Below are 18253 nucleotides of genomic sequence, written 5' to 3' on the forward strand. Positions count from 1 at the left end.
TGAGAAAAATCTCATCTGAAGCATGGGCATTTCTGCAAACGTTTGTAGTTCTTCCTGTATATGGTCCAGGCTGGGATGGAGGTAGCTTTCCCCATAGCATCCATCATAACATCAAACTTTGTGGTTTTCTCTAGCTCAGTGTACAAAAAAACAGGGATGTTTTGATTACTGCTGAGCTGGGCTCCCAACACCTTGGGGCTGTCTCCAGCCTCCTCCCAGTAGACTGGAGGAAGACCAGAGGCTGAAATCTCTGACCCCAGATGATCAAAGAGAGGCTCTTTTTAGTACACAGACACACACCAAAAAAAAGTAAGAGAAAGGAGGATATTTAGTTTTCTGCATAGGCACTCACAAATGTACCCATAGGTAAGTTTTCTGACATATAATCTTGGATTTGATCATACAATGTTCAAGTAGTATATTATGCCATTAAAACATGAATTTTCTACATATGCTAATTGTAAAAAAAAAAAAAAAAAATAAAATCAGTCCACTCTAGTCTGATGTATACAGTAAGGTCATTGCTTTTCTCAAAGAATCACAGAATGGTTGAATTTGGAAGGGGCCTCTGCAAGTAATCTTATCCCAACCCTCTGCTCAAGCATGGACACATAAAGCTTGGTTGCCCAAGACTAGGTGATTTTTTTTAATATCTCTGAGGATGGAGATTCCACAACAGCTCTGGGCAATCTGTGGCAGTGCTTGGTAACTCTCACAGTGAAAAAGTGTCTCCTGCTGTTCAGACTGAACCTCCTGTATTTCAGTTTGTGTTTCCTGCCTCTTGTCTTGGCCACCACTGAAACCACCACCTGGCCCCATCCTCTTTGTGCCCTCCCCTCAGGTATTTATATACATCAACAGGTTAATCCTGTGCAATTAGCCAAGGGCACATTGCTGGTTTATGTCCATCTTGGTGTCCAGCAGGACCATCAGGGCCTTTTTTTATCCAGGTAGGTAGTCAGAAGCATCTACTGGTACCTGGGGTCATTCATCCTCAAGTGTAGGACTTTGTACTTCCCTTTGTTGAACTTCATAAGGTTTTTATCAGCCAGTTTGTACAGCCTGTCTGTCATGACCACCACTGGTGTATCAGCCACTCCATGGACTGTAATCTGCAAATTAAAAAATTAAAAAAACCCTCCGCCTCATCATGAAGGTGATTAATGAGGATGTTAGGTGGGAATGGACCCAGTATATTGACCTCTGTGGTAGAATTTGCACCATTTACAACCTGTCCCATACAAGGCAAAATAGCAGATGAGATGTACATGTAAAACCCCCAAATTTATTGTTAGTAGCAGAGGATCTTAGAAATTAGGCTGAAAACGTGTAAATTAGATTATCTGAGTGTGAGGATATTAGGGTAGGGAAGTAGGGTGATAGGATAACAAACAATAGTCTCTTAACAATAAAGTGTGTAAATAATCAAGGATCTGGGTAACTTACACAAGGCTAATTGTTTGCATGCTAGCAACTTACTTAATAGTCCTTATGCTGGATTAGGACAATGATTAAAATAATAATACCTATAGGCAATGTGATAATGAAATGACTGCAGTCTTAAAGTTAAGCATTAATGTCTGAGGATTTGACACTTTCTACCCTTCTCTGGTGAGTCTGGGTGTCCCTTTTCTCTCAAACTCTTGAGCAACAATTCAAGCAGATATTTCCCCTGGAGGAGAGAAAGTCCAACACATCTTCCTGGGAAAGTGTACAGGTTTCTCTCTGATCGAAAGATGGGACCAGGCTTTTACAGAACAGAGTTATTGGCTGCTGTCATTTAAATACTCAGACTAAACTCCAAAATCTTCTGTTGGAGGACAGAAGGGAGACTAAGGAAAAGCCAAGAAAGGCTTTTCCCTCATTATACAAATTCTTATGTTCATCTGTCCATTCTGGTCTGGTTTCTGTTCAGCCTGGCTGGAGCCACGCTGGGCTCCATGTTTTTCATCACAGGACAGCAGCTGGCACCACAGATCCCAGCTGGGTCTCCTAGTGGTACCTTCAAGTTGTTACCAGTTCAAAGTTTGCTCTGCCCTTTGCTTCCCGGGGAAACTCTCCAACTCCAGGCTGAGGGCAGTGAAGCTGAGGGTGTGACACTGAGAGGCAGAGAGAAATGGAATCACAAAGGGAAACTGAGGCAGGCCCACTGAGGCAGAGCAACTTGCCACACCACCACTTCTCTGGACCTACCCACTCAGTTTTCAACCCACTTCTGCTTATCCAGCCTATACATCAACACCTTTTCTATGAGGGTCTTTTGAGGGACAGTGTCAAAGGCCTTAATGAAGTCTCCCCTCATCTACCAAGCCATTCACTTCATCATAGGAGTTTATAAAATTGGTCGAGCATGGCTTTCCCTCAGTGAGCCCAATCTGACTATTCCTGATGATTTTTCATCTTTAATGTGCCTGCAATGGTTTCCAGCTCCTTAACCTTCCCATGAATAGAGTTGAAACAAACCAACCTGTAGTTGCCTGAGTCCTTCTTCTTGCCCTTCTTTGAAGATGCAGGTGACATTTGGTTTCCTCTAGTGTCTGGGGACTTCTACTCATTATAATAGGCCAAAGATTACCAAGAGTGTTCTCTCAGTGACATCTGCCACTTCCCTCAGCACTCCTGAGTGCATCCCATCAGGCACCATGGTCCAGTTTTTCAGACTTGACCCTCCTCCACCAAGAGTACATCTTTCTTGCTTCAACCTTTGGTCTCTGGGAGCTGGGATTCCTGAAGATTGGCATTATTATAAAAGACTGAGGCAAAGAAAACATTCAGCAATTTCATCTTTTGCTTCAAAGTAGAATCCAGATTACTTCCCATGCAGTATCATCACTTTAAAGTCCATCATATGGCAGCATTTCAGCACTTAGCATGGCAAGTTGTCAGCACTACTATGTATTCAACTTAACTATTCTTCATTCATATATATTTCTTTTTCTTTATGTTCCAGCCAACCTGCTCCTCAGTTGGCTGTTTGCTGATTGCTATGGCATTGCTTCAGTCTTTCCTTCCTCTTTCATACATTGAAATACTTTCATTCTTTCATACAGTATTTGAAAGGCAACTCTCAGACTCATTGTTTTCTCTGTGTATTTCTGTAACAAGGCTCTTGCTAAGTCTGAGCTTTGATTTTAAAGAGTTATTTTATAATTAAAATGTTTATTGATTTCCTGCCATCATCTACATTTGATATCAATGAATACACCATAGACATTTTGTTGGCCATGATGCTTGGCATTAATGAATACCACATGTACATTGGGTTTGGTTGGCAGTAGTTTCTCAAATGGGTTTTTTTGCATAAATGAATGGAGAAAAATGTAAAAATACTGGTGGAATTTTGGCGTGAGGTGGGAGAAGCAAAGATATCAAATGTGACTCCAAGCAAACAAAATTAAGATCTTCACATTTCCAGATAAGATAGTGATGTTAAAAATCACCACTGGGATGAAGGCAAGATAGGGAGATGGCAACATGGAGTGAAGGTAATGGCTACTGAGGCAGAAGGGAACCCAGAGGGTAGGGGCATTCATAGGCTAGAACAAAAAGGCCCCCATTCCCCTAACTCTGAAAATGGTGTCATGATACCTTGCATGATACCTCCCAAGTGCTTTTAACATAACCCTTCACATCAGAGTGCTACTATGTCATTGGAAAATACTATATCAAAAGTGATACATATTCTGAAAAATAATAAAAATCCTAGAAGGCCCATTAATTCAGTTTCAGAAACACCTAAGAGTTTAGAAAAAAAGCCTGTCTTGTGTTTATACTTAGGTCATGGCAGGCTAGTCTGGTAGTTTTCTTTGATGAGATATTTGTAATAAAATACATGACACGTCACATAATAATTAGTAAAATAGTAATGGAGGAGGATTTGTCCAAGAAGATGGGTGTGGGATGAGACAGACAAATGGGAAAAGTTATGAGAGAGTGGCAAATGAGGAAAGGTACTCCACTGACTCTAAAGGATGAGTTTTTGGGACAGAAAATGGTGTGCCTGGGCAAAATGTGCTGAAGGCAGAAAGCAGAGAAGCACTGGCACTTCAGAGAGGTAGTGGGGCAGCTTATAAAGAGATGTGAATAACTTTGAAGAGTGACATACAGGGCTATGTCCTAGTACAGGGTGAAAAGCCATAGGCTGTGGGCTGACAGCAAATCTTCAGCAAGAGGCAGACATTTGGAAATGAGAAGAAAAACTCTGTGTACCAGGTGATCTCTGAGGTATTACCAGATACCAGGATTATTTGCATGGCACATAGGGAGATAAGAAAACTCTTGGATGAGAATCTTGTGAAACCTCTGCATCTCTTCTCCATTCAGCCCTACATATGTGTTTTCATGAAGGACAGGATTAAAATGGCAGCAGTACAGAGAAGGATGATGAATGCAAAGACTTTTGCACAAGGAAAGGGTTTAACACGTGTGACAATGCATTTTACAGTTCAGTACAAAAGATTACTTGGAGAAAAAAGATTAATTGATCCAAAGAGGTACTGTATTCATGGAGCTAAACTTCTTTTGCTGCTCAGGTCAGATTAGACATCTCCACAGAGTATTGAGCTGTGCAGTGGTCAGATTATTCAACTTTGAAAAATGAAGCTTGGGGGAAAATAATACTGCTTTCTGTGATTCATTATAGTGTAAATCCCAAGAAGGAGGAAATCCTGTTTAACCTGAGATTCTTCCAACAGACAAACAAAAAAAATAATAAAAAAAAGTTTGACCATATGTAAGTGCAAACTGAAAAATAGGCTGCTCTTAGCTTGCAGAGGAGTGGTGCTCTGAGAGAACCTACTGCTTGGAAACAGTGGTACAAAAAAATACTTCTTCATACAGGAATGTAGAGTTTTGTAAATAATTTGGTTTTATTAATTTATAGTTTGATGCTGCTGGCTCAGGTCAAATAACCAGGTGCTAATTTCCTTAATGTAATTGCTAGGTAATTGTCTTAGACTTACAAAAGTATTGAAGTATTCTTTGATTAAATGACTGAGTAAATGACTGTTGGGTGGGAATTCATAAAACCACAGGATTATCAGAGTTGGAAGGGACCTCTAGAGATCACTTAGTCCAATTCTGCCACTAAAACAGGATCAGCTAGAGGGCTGCATCCTGGTGGGGTTTGAATATCTCCAGAGAAGGGGACTACACAACCTCCTTGGACATCTTGTGCCAGTGCCTTCTTTTTGTTCTTTAATTGAAGTTCATTGATTTATCATCTTCTATATTTTAACTTTTTTTTTTTTCACTTGAATTTTTTTCATTTTGTCAAGACAATCCTTGTGAATAATATGCTACCACTGTAATTCTGAACGTGGCACGGAACACAAATTAAAGAAAGTAACACCCTGCAACTTGAGTGACGTAAATCACTTGTTATCCCCTAGTTATATTGATATTGATCACCCTTACAAGTTCCAGGAGTAACACTGTGTTATAACCCCAGCACAGAACTAAATGGCAGGTTACAATGACTGTTTGAAAAGCAGTACTTAAAATCATACTGTCTCTGCTGAAAGATCTCTGAACAATCGGTATCAAAAGGAACACATCCAACATGTTATTTTTTAATGTTCAGAGAACCCCTCGTTCCCAATACAAGGTACATTTTTTGCTTACCAAAGTAATAGGTTCGTTATTTCAAAATATTGCCCACTGCAGTTAAAAAAATAAGCACAGTGCAGAAAAGCAATATATTTGGAAGGTGCTTTTTCCTTATCTGCCTTAGATATTATGGGGGGAAGGTCTGTTCAGTGGTCTGTGCTCCATGTGTTTCCACTAAATTTCAGCATGTTGCTTTTTAAGCTGTAAATGGCAAATGAGGCAGCTTTTGTTAGAACAGCATAGCTAAACTACAGTTTCTTGTCCCAGCATTTCAAAAATATGGTCTGCCTTTTGGTTCTCATGTAATAATCATATTCTCATGTTTATCTTCTGCCTCAGAGGCAAAATAACAATTATATGTAAATAATGTATACATTTCTTTGCCTCCTTATCATTTTTTGACTGAAACACTGTAATGCCAGTAATTACAGTGAATTCTTAGTTTAGTGATTATTTCTGCTGTATTACTTCTCTTCAATAAAAGTCAGTATCCATGAAAGATGTTCTTTTTTGCAAATATTTGGACTCTCCATTGGAACAGTGTTGACAGAGGAAGACACTACATTTTTTTGTGTACAAAAATTAAATTTCTTAAAACAGTGAATGGCTAAAAATTTTAGTTTATTTGATTACAGATGCAGATTGCTTTTAAGTCAACATTCAGTACAGAAGGTGCTAAAAACATGTTTCCAAGTCTGGATCAGTCTGCTTTTTTGCTTTTATCCCTTCTTTGTCTGTATCTCTAGCCTAACAGTCTGTCCTTGACATATACACAAGCCTTCTGTAAAGCTCCTCCACCCAGATGTGTGTGGTATTTTGCTTGTTATAAAGGAGATGTTTTTTCTGAAGTTTTAGAAAAAGCACTGCTGGTGTTTTTTTGAGCTAGCTGGTGGTACAGTTGTTTACACAAACAGTTTTTATGTTTATCCCTAATGGTAGGCACACACATTTCCATTGTGTTTAACCCACTCCAGACAACAGCATTTTTATCTAGCAGTATCAGAATTCTGCTCAGTATCAGTCTATACTGAGCTGTGTGTCTTAACCTCCCAATAATAGAATATTAATGTAGTCATGGTTAGCTTCTAGTTCCCAGAAAAAGGCTGGTGACCCCAACATGAAATGTTAAAAGTACTTTTTTCCTTTGGGTAATGGAATTCATCTCCTAATTGCTTTTAGTCCACTTACTGTCCAGTTGCCCATTCTTGTTCTTCCATTTCATGGTGAGATAACATTGTCTGTCTGTCAATATACAGACCCTGCCTTTATAAGGATATTCATATAGTGGAAAGACTGCCTAAGAGTTCTCCAATACCATACATTTATTTTTATTTTAAATACAATGTCCAGGTGTACCTGGACAAATCACTTGGTATACTTTAACTTCCTTCTCTAGCTCATATCCCAGGTTTTTATACATGAAATCAGTCTGCATAATTGACAAGTTGCAAGTCAATGGGCTATTGGTCAAGATAGTAGTATGGCTTGTAAAGGAAAAGAAAGATAATCAATTACTCCACATCTCCAGTTGGTCAGTCCAGTTTTTCTTTATGTAAACATGTTAATTCCTTGATGAAGTCTGCTTGTAAAATTATTTCCTCGTATTTCCTGTATGCAAATTCACAGAATACAGACCTAAAAGTTTCCAGCTTCTTTTTAAATGTTAAATGCACTGTTGAACTTGTTTAGCAGCATTCATTGCCCTCAGTGTTGGAATGCCTCTGCTTCTTAGGCAACATTTCTTATCTGGCCAGGGTATAGACCTTGGACATTTGGCAGGTCTGTGCAAAAAACTTACATCTGCCCTGTGAGAGTGAAATCCTGGTCTGCTGTTAGGCAACAAAATAAATGCTTACTCCCTTTTCTCCAATATTCCTATTTATGTGATTAGTTATAATATTGCTGTGTGTCTGACAGCCTTAAGACAGTAAATACCTCTTGGGTTTTTTTGAATACTTGATAAGATTTCTGGCCTAACTGAAAGCAGAAGATAACGTCTCTTTTTATTTTATGGGGGGAAATCTCAACCCTCAGTTACAAAACTGGTGTCTAATATTTCATGACAATTAGGCTAGGAACAAATATTTAAGAACAAATATTAAGTCAGTCTTTAGTCTGTTCAGATATGTCTGTAATGGATACCAGATTGTCTTCAAAAAGTTTAAGACTTGTGGCTGACAGTGTTAAAGGGTGAATATTAAATATACAAGGTATCTCTTCTGAGTCTCCAGAATGGTAACTGAGTGTATGTTTTCCTTCCAAACTGAAGATAATTTTTTTCCTCATTATTATTATTATTAAATCATCTTTGTTTAATTGTAACATGCATGTACTAATTTTTTTCCCCTGCAGATTTCATTTCTGGCCTCTGCTTACATGAGCCAGCATCTCTCAGAGGGAAGTTGCTCTGCCCTTGCATCTGTTACCCATTATCTTTACCTCTGCCAGTTCAGCTGGATGCTTATTCAGGTTGGTCTCTCAGTCTTTTTCACCCTTTCCCAAAAAACAATGTAAAAGTATCTGATACTTACTCCATGTTTCTGTTATATCATAGCATAAGTAACTCTGTAATTCAGTGCTATCAGCTACACAAAACATTACATGGTCATTATTAAACCTAGGCTGTCCCAGCTCCAGGGGTAAATATTTGAGCCCTATAAAGACTTTTCCCACTAATATCCATTACAGCTGTGTAAGAATTTCCATGTCTCACTTCATCCAATAGAAGTTTAAGTCTAAGTTTAAGTTTAAGTTTACTGTCTCGAAACACCGAGCAACTATTTTTATCAGAGTTAATGGCTTTTCTAAACATCTTTTATTTGGTCTTTTGAAGCACTCTCTTGCAGGTGAAACGTAAGTGTAAACAACTTACTGTTGTTTTTTGAGTCAGTGAAATTTTAGTCGTTGGATTTGTATAAAAAGGCAAAATACTTTCATAGGGTTGCATTAAAATATACATTTATAAATATTGACAGAAGCAAAATTTTGATTTGTGTAATCAAAGAATCATTTTATTTGGAAAAGACCTTTATGTTCATCTACCCCAGCACTGCTAAGGCCACCCCTACCCTATATCCCTCAGTACCACATCCCCAGGGCTCTGAAACCCCTCCAGGGATGATGGGGACTCCAGCCCTGCCCTGGGCAGCCTGGGCCAGGCCCTGACAACCCTTTCCAGGGAGAAATTCTTCCCCAGCTCCAACCTAAACCTCCCCTGGCACAACTTGAGGAAATTCCTCTTGACCCATCACTTCTTTTTTGGGAGAAGAGACCAAACCCCCCTGGCTCCAAACTCCTCTCAGGGGGTTGCAGAGAGCTAGAAGATCTCCCCTCAGCCTCCTCTGATCCAGGTTCAACACCCACAGCTCCATCAGATGCTCCTGGGCAGACTCGTGCTCCAGACCCTTCCCCATCCTCATTGCTCTGTTGACACATTATAGAGCAGTAAATGGTGTAAAAAACAATTGAGCTAATGTGGCAGACCATGAAAAAAAAGATGTATTATTACCAGTTAGTCTAAATAACAAGCTGTGAGGTTACTTGGAAAATGCACTACCATGTCCTCATCTAGAAATATATATTTAGCATGACTTATGCTATTTATTATAATAGGATTTGTCCATAGCACATTTATTGTAGCATACAGCTTTATGTATGCTGCTCCACACACTGCTGTAAAAATCCTCCAACATGCAGGTTGTCAGACTAAACCAGGAATTGCAAATAAGGCTAGATCTAAATACAACTTTCTCTCCCACTGACATTCATGTAGTATCTGGCATTTTCCTGGGATTATGTCAGGCTCACTTTCATTTTTAGCAGGCTTTCTAACAGCTCCACTGTGCTTGATGATTTCAGCAAGCTACAAGTAGATGGTCTGTCATGTGCACTGCTGCTGCCACTGGTTGTAAAAGTGGAGTGGAGAGATTTAAAGCACTCTGTCTTTAGTGATACTAATACTCTTTTTATTCTTATTGTGTTTCCTGAATTTATACCTTGTCAAAAGTAGATATTCTCTCTAGTAGTTTTTAATTTCTGCTGTCTCAATACAGAAATATTTTCCTGTACTTCTCCTTCACCTGTCTCAGCTTATGACTTTATTTTAGGTTATCTAATCTACATTATTTTGTGAGCTGTTCATTATTTTCTTCTTCACAGCTGCTTGTTCTCTTAATTCCTGAGTCACTTCAACTCTCCTGAACATTTGCTATTTTAAGCAGACTGTCATACTTAAATTATAAGTATATAAATAAATAATTATAAGTTTCCAGTTTTCCGGGATATTTCATGGTTTGATTGCTCAGTGTTTGGTAGTGTTTCATCTTCTGATCCTGCATGTAGTCGAGCCTGAGGGTTGTGTTAAGTCATGGAGACCCTTCATTCAAATCTAAGGGGACAGAGGTGCTTAAGAAGGAATCCTTTATAGTGAGCTGAAAGGGCTCAGGAATAAAACTCAGAGTGAGGGGGATTACCTCTTTTTTTGTAGTTGCAGGTTTTTAGCTGAAAATAATTCCTGAATTTGAAAGACACAAAAGGAAAAAAAAAAAATCACCTGAAACAGATCAAACCATATCTCAGCTACTCCCCTTGATGGAGAATGGATCCTGGACTTGTATTTCACATTGTAGAGTGAGGCAGCAAAGCCAGGGCACTGCAGGAGTGCTGGGGGTATCTCTGTGCTTGACTTGTTCCCCATGACAATATTAACAAAGCTTGTTGGTCCAAGGGAAAACCAGACTGATTTGGGGAGCTCAGATGCCACTGCTGTTTAAGTGGCAGATTTAAATGCCTGGGAAATGAGTGCTCATAATTCCCAGCATGGTCTGCTTAATACATGTAGCTTGATTTGGAAGGCAGAATTAATAATGTATTTATATTTAAATACATTAATTTATACTTTGAATTAAATACTTCTCCCTGGGAAACAGCAAAAATATGCAAACAGATTTTGTGTCACTCATGCAGTAACTCTGCTTGCTGTGAGACCATGTAGTAAAGTGCATATTCCTCATCATTAACCCATTTTGTACAAATCTGCTCGTGTCAGTCTTGATCCCTGCACACAGAAGTGGGTGAGTGTGATAATTAAGTGCAGGCTGCTTGCAGATATATGCAGGTGTGAAACATCCAGAAAATTCAGATGATTTTAAATGACATTTCCAGGCAACAAGAGTCTATAGGAAAGCATAAACTTAACAGTACAGTTGGAGAAATGCAGATTAAATTCTGTAGTCCAGATCACAGTTCTTATCTTCCTAGACTCCAGAACAACTTCTTTACCTTTTTTTTCCTTCTAATCTATCCATCTTCTGAGTTCTGCTAGGTACCTAGTGTTTTATCATATTTTAATAGAGGTTGCAACAGACTCTGTATCTTCTTATGCTGATTCTGTTTCCATTTTTAGCTTCTTGAATTTGAAGCTTCACATTTGGCAAGAGAATTTGTGCCACACAGGTAGATACTGCCCATGTGAAATACCTGAAATGCAGGAATGGAGAGGACCTCAGAGATCAACTGGTCCATTTTCAGAGTCAGAATAAAAGCCACATCAAATCATCCTTGCTTGTATGGTTCCTCTCTCCTGCATTGTTTTGTTTCTTTGATTTTATAGGGAGGTTTTTGTAAGTTGCATAATGTTGATAACAGTACCCAACTTTTTAAAGATGAGGCTTTCTTGACTGAAGGAAAGGAGGAAGGAAGGTGCAAATGACTCCTTGTGCCAAAAGAGTGAGTTTAGCCTGAAATATTTGCCTTACAACAATGTCTGAAATTAAGATATGTCTTCATCCTGACAAAACTCCCTGTATGAACTTATGATGCTACAGCATAAACCTGTATTTTCAAATGTAATCTTCACTTTTATCTTAGGAACACACACTAAGGATGTCTTCTGTATTCTGTTGTTCTTCCTGTGACAAATCTGTAGTATGAAAAACATTTATCAGGAAAATTAATTTTGATTTACCAAAAAAAAAACCAAAAAAAAAAAAAAAAACCAACAAACAAACAAACCAAAACAAAACTGTCTTTTGAGGAAAAAAATAAAATTATTTAGCTGCCAATACTGACGTAGAGTTATAGGAAAAGGTAGACTCTTGGGCTTTTTTTAAGCTTTGCTAGAATGGAGTAACTCAATAGCAAAACAAGCAAAAGGAGCAATAAACAAACCAGAATTAATGTCATGAGCTTGCTGCCAACCATACCTGAATCCTCTTTTATGGATTTAATATCACCTTAATTTTTCTATAAATTTATGGCAGATATGTAATACAAGTATTTAGCTTGCAATAAGTATAATGTTTAATTTTATGAACAATTTATGGACTGTTTAACAGCTTCAAAAAAGGTTCTGTGAAAGCATGCAGCTATTCTGAAAATTAAAGCTGTGACCATTCTTAAAAAGAAAGAGGAAGGGAAATAGATGGTCTCCCACTGAGTTAGGAAAGACTTTGTTTAAAGTATTTTGCAGCTAATATTTACTGGATATACACAGATTAGCACTAAGGATAAGTGAATAAATGTATCAGAAAATGAGCAAAAGCATCCCAGTTCTGGGACAGTAATTTCAATTAGTTGCCTTATGCTAGAAGAGGCACCACAGAAGTTACCATTATCTCATTAGAGTGTTATTTGAATTCAAAATTGTTTTGCATTCTAGATCAGAACAATCACAACGTGTACATTTGCTCTTCCACCTGAGCAGCTGGGAAATGGACTGCACATTTTATTCCTCTGAAGTGGCTATTGTTGCAGCATGGCAACAGGAAAAGATTTACTAAAATTAGCTCCACTATTTGTATTTCATTGATTACATTGTGGAACTTCAAAAGGGGTTGAAGACAAGAATTTACAGTTATCAAGATAAAAATGTCACTGCACAGGAAATAGTGAGCTATCCAAACCCCCTTACATCTTTGCAGCAATATGGGTATTATTATTCTTCTGTGATAAATGAGGTGAGGTAGGTAAATATGGCTAAACAAGCACAGAGCATGGACATGAGGTACAATTTCTTGGAATGCAATTTCAGGATGAGTGAGAGCAATGTTCACCAGATTGTCAGAATTAGTAAAACCAACAGCCGTTCAGCATAATGGTATAAATCAGGATTTTCCTGTCTTGAAATGCTTTCAGTGAAGCACAGATTAGTCAGGACTGCAAGGGCATGTAATTTGAATAATTTTACTGGCCTAAAGTGATAAACAGAATCTTGAATGTGTTCTCAGTCTTATGGAAAAAAAAGAAAGGAGAAACAGAAAGTTTTTGAAGAGCTCTGGGCTTTTTTTCCTAAATGTGATTTTAATCTGTTTAATGTTTTCTTCCTGTGAATATCCAACAATGTAATTAATATTTTTTTCTCTGTTCTTTCAATATATACAGGACAGCTTAAATTATATGGTAGGATTTTCCTGTGTTCTTTTAAGGAAAATAAACTTGGCCTTTGTTTGCATGGCACCACTCACCAGATGAAAATAAAAAAAAAAGACCATAATAATTACTATAATTAATATAATTGCATGCACAAGACATTTTTATAAAATGTCATTCTCTAAGGCAGCATTTAAAATTCTCACTAAACTAATAATTAGGAAAAAAAAACCCTAAATAGCTAGCATATGCAGTGTGCTTAATGATTCATAATGAGAAAATATTGCATATTCACATTATATAAATCATAGGGAAAAAATTGAAATATAATTAATGGATGAGACTTACACAAGAAATCCACAAACCACTAATTAAGTACCTGATTTTGATAATGCAGTCTGCCTGAGCAAACAGACAAACACTTGGCTGAGGGAAATCTGCAAAATTTCACAAACACAAATACCCACTTTTCAATTGTCTTGTCACTGTATATGGATTTTTACCTATCTAAAAATAGACAGTTGTAAATGAAGCATATAAATCAACATTATTTTTTTAAGTCCCTGTGTAGGCAATGGAGAGAGATGACTGTGATTAGGGAAGGCCTAATGAGCACCTACAGATTTCTGTCCCCTCTCCATTGACTGCCAAGACAGGCTAGAGGCACCAACTTGAATTATTCTTGACCAAAAAAGGCAAAAAAAAAAATCCCTTATTCACCCCATATAAAAGGCCAGAAATATTTATGTAACATGCAGAGCTGAACAGTAGTATAAAATGGTTCAACACAAATCATATTTAGCAATATTAGATGCCAGTCTTTTCTTTGAAGATATGAAAATCCAAAAAGAAAGATGCTATTGCACCACAAAGTTATATTTGCACTGCAGAAATGGTGTTTTCTGCTTACAAGCTGTCCCTCTTCTCTTATAGTTTTATTCCAAATCTAACAGATACATAGGGACTGTTATTTCATAATCACAGTGTCTTTTGATTCCTTCAGAGAAGAAAATGACAACAAAATATTTGTGTTGGAAAACTTTTATTTATGCATATATGCTGGGACAAACACATGCTGTATTATGACGTTCAGAGAAGGGGGTTTTTTGGGTGGGGATAGCTAATCAGCCACTAAGTCTTCTGATTAATATTCTTCATTATTCTTCAGGCTGTTAATTTCTGGTACGTCCTGGTGATGAATGATGAACACACTGAGCGGCGCTACCTCCTTTACTTCCTTTTGAGCTGGGGGCTCCCAGCATTTGTTGTGATCCTGCTTTTAATTATCCTGAGAGGAATCTACCATCACAGCACAGCACAGATTTATGGCCTGGTCTACAATGATCTGTAAGTTTCCCTTTAAAAAGAAAAAAAAATCCAAAAAGCCAACCATGAATATACATATTCATATATTGTTGCTATATTGTTTCATATTTAATTAGCTCGCATGTAGAGAAGGGGGTTTTCAATAAGGGGTAGAGGTTGTTTGGTGGAGATGAAGCAGGTATATCAAGCATAAACAATGCAGAACTTTCCATGCAGCTGGGCTTTCCTCCAGTTTCTCCACAGGTTCATCCTTGGCTGAGAATTGGGCAGAGCCAGCTCAAGCATGTCTGCTTAGTGGGCAAGTTATCTGTTCTTTTCTGAGACTGTGCAGTTCCAGGATAAGGGATAGAAATGGCTACTGCTGCTGAAGTGAACAGAAAAGCATGTTTTTCTTGCATTTTACTTCTATGTTTAAAGAAACACGACACCATGTCTTAAACTCTCTTCCCTTAGATCATTAAAAATATTCTCTGCTAAACAATGTTACTACAATAACACATCAAGCTTATTTCCTGAAGTGTTTCTTAGAATATTGAATCTTACATCCCAAACCGTTCCAATTTTCTGTAGTGACAATAATTAACACAACCCTTTAAAATCTATCTATAGACTTAGAAAACCATCCTAATTAAAGAAACACATCTTCATAGAACTTGGGACATTTAAGTGGAAATATGGTTTGGTCAGAATTTTATTTTTCTCCTTCCCTGGCTCTTTTACTCTGTCCCCTTTTATGGCAAAGCTAATCTATGGTAGTAGCTGCTCTAAGACATGAGGCCATTATGCTCATTCAAATTGTCTTATAATTGCATGCTTCATCTGCAGAAAAGAGTAAAAACACAACCTAAAAAACAACAACCACCAAACAAACAAACAAACAAACAAAAAATCCCAAACAAACAAACAAAAAAAAACCCCAAAAAATCCAAAAGAAAAGACATATGCTTGTTTTGAAAACTTCTTATGAGGTTACCAGCAGAACAGACACAAACCAGGAGACTATCCATGTGTCTTTATAATAAAAGAGGAAGGTGGAGCATGCTTCACTCCATGAACAAAATGCAGTATAGTGGGGTTTTTTGTCATACAAAGGGAATTACTGTGAGAAATGGATACTGCAGTTCAGTGTCTGTGTGCCTGAGTATATGCATGTGCTCATACACTTGTAGTTGTAACTATTACTTGGATATCCATACAGATGTGTACAGTAAGTAAGGAGCAGGGATGCCTGATTTAAATCTAAAAAGAGCCACTCTGTGGGCTACAAGCTGTCTGTCCATCTTAGCCAAGGTTTAGTCCCACTGGGTCTAAAGGAAAGTGTCTCAGTTCCCCAGTAGCAAACTATTCCTGACATTCATAGCTCTGTACCTCATCCCATACACCTAGGTATTGCTTCACAGAACGTGGCAATCAATAGCACTGTATTTTTCTCCATGGTAAAACAGTTCTCTGTGCATAGTAAACACAAGAAATATGTGTAAAAGAATCAAGTCTTCTGATTGTCATCAGACAGTGGGGTGGTGGTATCATTATGCAGTGAACCACAGTTTCACAGCTGTATTCTTTTGGTGTCCGTGTCTCATTCTTTCAAAACCAAGGAAAATCCCTAAGTTCTGGTAAAACTGTTAAATAAAGGAAAATTACCCTGTCCAACTCATTTACCCAAAATAAATATAAAATTTTTCCAGCATCATAATAAAGTTCAAATGCCAGAAATCATCCCAGGCTTATTGAGTACCCAGCTTCTTCCAGATTAGTCAATGTGAACACTGTTAAGGAGATACCTGCAAGGATTTTCATAAATCACATCAATGCTAACTGGTAATTTGTAGAACATTTTAGAAGTTTCTCTTGTTTATACAAAGAGGATGTTCAAAACCAGAATGCAGGAAGGAGGGCGTCTTGAACTACATCACTTGGTTTGTTTTCTCCAAACCAGGATATAGTCCTGGAAAAAAGTAACGAGATTTCCTAAGTCAAGGTCATTACATTCTAACTTCACAATCAGCCTCAGAAATAGTTCTAGAACAATAGAAGCTTATTTCATGTGAGAGCTGTGTGACTGGTGAAGTAATAGAAGCAGTGAAGCCTGTTATCTTCAGTCTCTCCTGAGTGATCACTCCTTCAGGCAACTCATTTTTGCATTACAGTGGTTTCTGACCAAGTGTTTTGTTCCTAACCAGAATGCCTCGGGCACAATTAATATCCAACAGTATGGCAACACTGACAGAAGTTTATATGTGTACTGAACAGAAAAGTATTTGAGCAGTATTGGATTTTTGTCCTTCAAAAGAAGTGGTATGGCAGCGTCTTCCTTCAAATAGTAGCGAATTCTACACACAAATGCATATATTTTGTACAATAACTCCCATAGCTTGCCATAATATAAAGCTAACAGGCAGCTGTGGTGATAACAGTAGTACACATGCTGGTGATTATTTTCATAATTAGCATTATGTGAATTTATTTATGAATCTGGTAGGTTTCTCTCTATCAGTGCCGCCAACTAGCATAATTTTTGTTTAGATTGTATCTCAATGATGTGTGACAAATCTAACTGCAAAGAGAGGCCTCTTTTGTTCACCCCTTAACTAATTCCCCCATTGCTCAGATGAAGAGGTGAAAGGCTGTCAGAAAAAATTGCTGATGAAAGTCATATCAGCATAACTCGAATGAAGAAGTATGAGATGGGCTTGAATGGAAAAAGAGATGTCTGCCTAATTGTCTGTACAGGAAAATGCAATACCTTGACTAAGGAAAGTCATGACATTTGATCCTTAAAAATATTCATTAGTTCTCCTTTAATTTTCAAAAGGAAAATCAAGTTATTTAAGATGCAGGTGTCTATAACCACAACTGCCTTCAATTGGCTCAACCATGTCACACAGCTTCATAGTAGGGGCATCCTCTGTGTGCACCTGGCTTGTAAAAGGTTCTTGGGTAGGCATTTGCCAGATATTCTGCTTTTTTACTTTTCATGTTATGATAGAAGTCCTGCATGAAGGTTTGTCTGTATTTGCAAATGAAATTTCTAAGATGTCTCTCAAATTTATGTATCGTGTCTACCTTGGTCTATAGTAATCATACATGTGTCCTTGCTTAAGAATTGCTGTGATGGATGAGGCTTTAGTGGTTTTTAGTTGTAAGAAGCAGTGTCAGCTTCTTTCTACTGGCTAATAGGTGAAATTTGAATTAAGCTCTGAACTAGACAGTTTAAAATCAGTCTAAAAACCAAAAAAGGTTTGGTTTGTCCAGAGGTGTAGTTGGGGGGTAGAAAAGTACTTCTCTAAAGTTGGCTAGAATGACATCTCAGTGAAGTCTGAACTTTTAACTCATTTGAGTGGTTTGAAAACTCTTACATTCAGTAGGGTTAAAGTATGTTTGTCTTTTTTTAAAAAAGAGCACAAACAACTTGAGAGGTTTCATTATTGAATCTGAAAATTCTATATTTCTGAGGTTTTGTGCTCTTCATATTTCTAACCTCTGTTTGAGGTTGCTGCAATGTCTGTCTAAAATATCTGTCTTAAATAACTTCTAAGGACATGAATTCTACCACTTAGGTACAAGCTGTTTTAAAAACAGTATTTCCTTTTGTCATTTCTTATTTCACTGAATGTCTTGGTACATGTGGTTCTTCTGTGCTCAGTTTGTTTGCCATAGAGCATTTTAAAGAGGAAAATTAATGAATCTTCTGGGACTTTGTGTTGTGACATAAGTAGAAACCTCAGGATAACCTTTCTCTTCCATTTGCTTTGTATTGGGCTTTAAACATTTTTTTTTATTTCCCATCTAAATGTCTCTTTCAAGACTATAAACCAAATACATAATCTGTGTTTCCTTATAGGAATTCTTAAGGTTCCTGCACAATTTTAATGCCCTTCTCCTTTTGAGAATATTTTTTCATGTTGATTGAGAAGGACTTATTAATTCATAACTCCACAACAAGACAAAT

General features: G+C 37.6%; 1 protein-coding gene across 4 annotated transcripts in view; it reads left to right on the forward strand.

Annotated features, from left to right (window-relative positions):
* ADGRV1 (adhesion G protein-coupled receptor V1) overlaps positions 1 to 18253 on the forward strand; it is a 275863-nt gene that overhangs the window by 180257 nt on the left and 77353 nt on the right. For all 4 annotated transcript variants that reach the window (XM_071731307.1, XM_071731308.1, XM_071731311.1 and 1 more), the window contains 2 exons: positions 7960 to 8076; positions 14144 to 14322. In XM_071731307.1, coding sequence (XP_071587408.1) covers positions 7960 to 8076; positions 14144 to 14322 — 296 coding nt within the window. The remainder of the gene's footprint in view (positions 1 to 7959; positions 8077 to 14143; positions 14323 to 18253) is intronic.

This window comes from Heliangelus exortis, chromosome Z, assembly GCF_036169615.1.
Source record: "Heliangelus exortis chromosome Z, bHelExo1.hap1, whole genome shotgun sequence".
NCBI lineage: Eukaryota > Metazoa > Chordata > Aves > Apodiformes > Trochilidae > Heliangelus > Heliangelus exortis.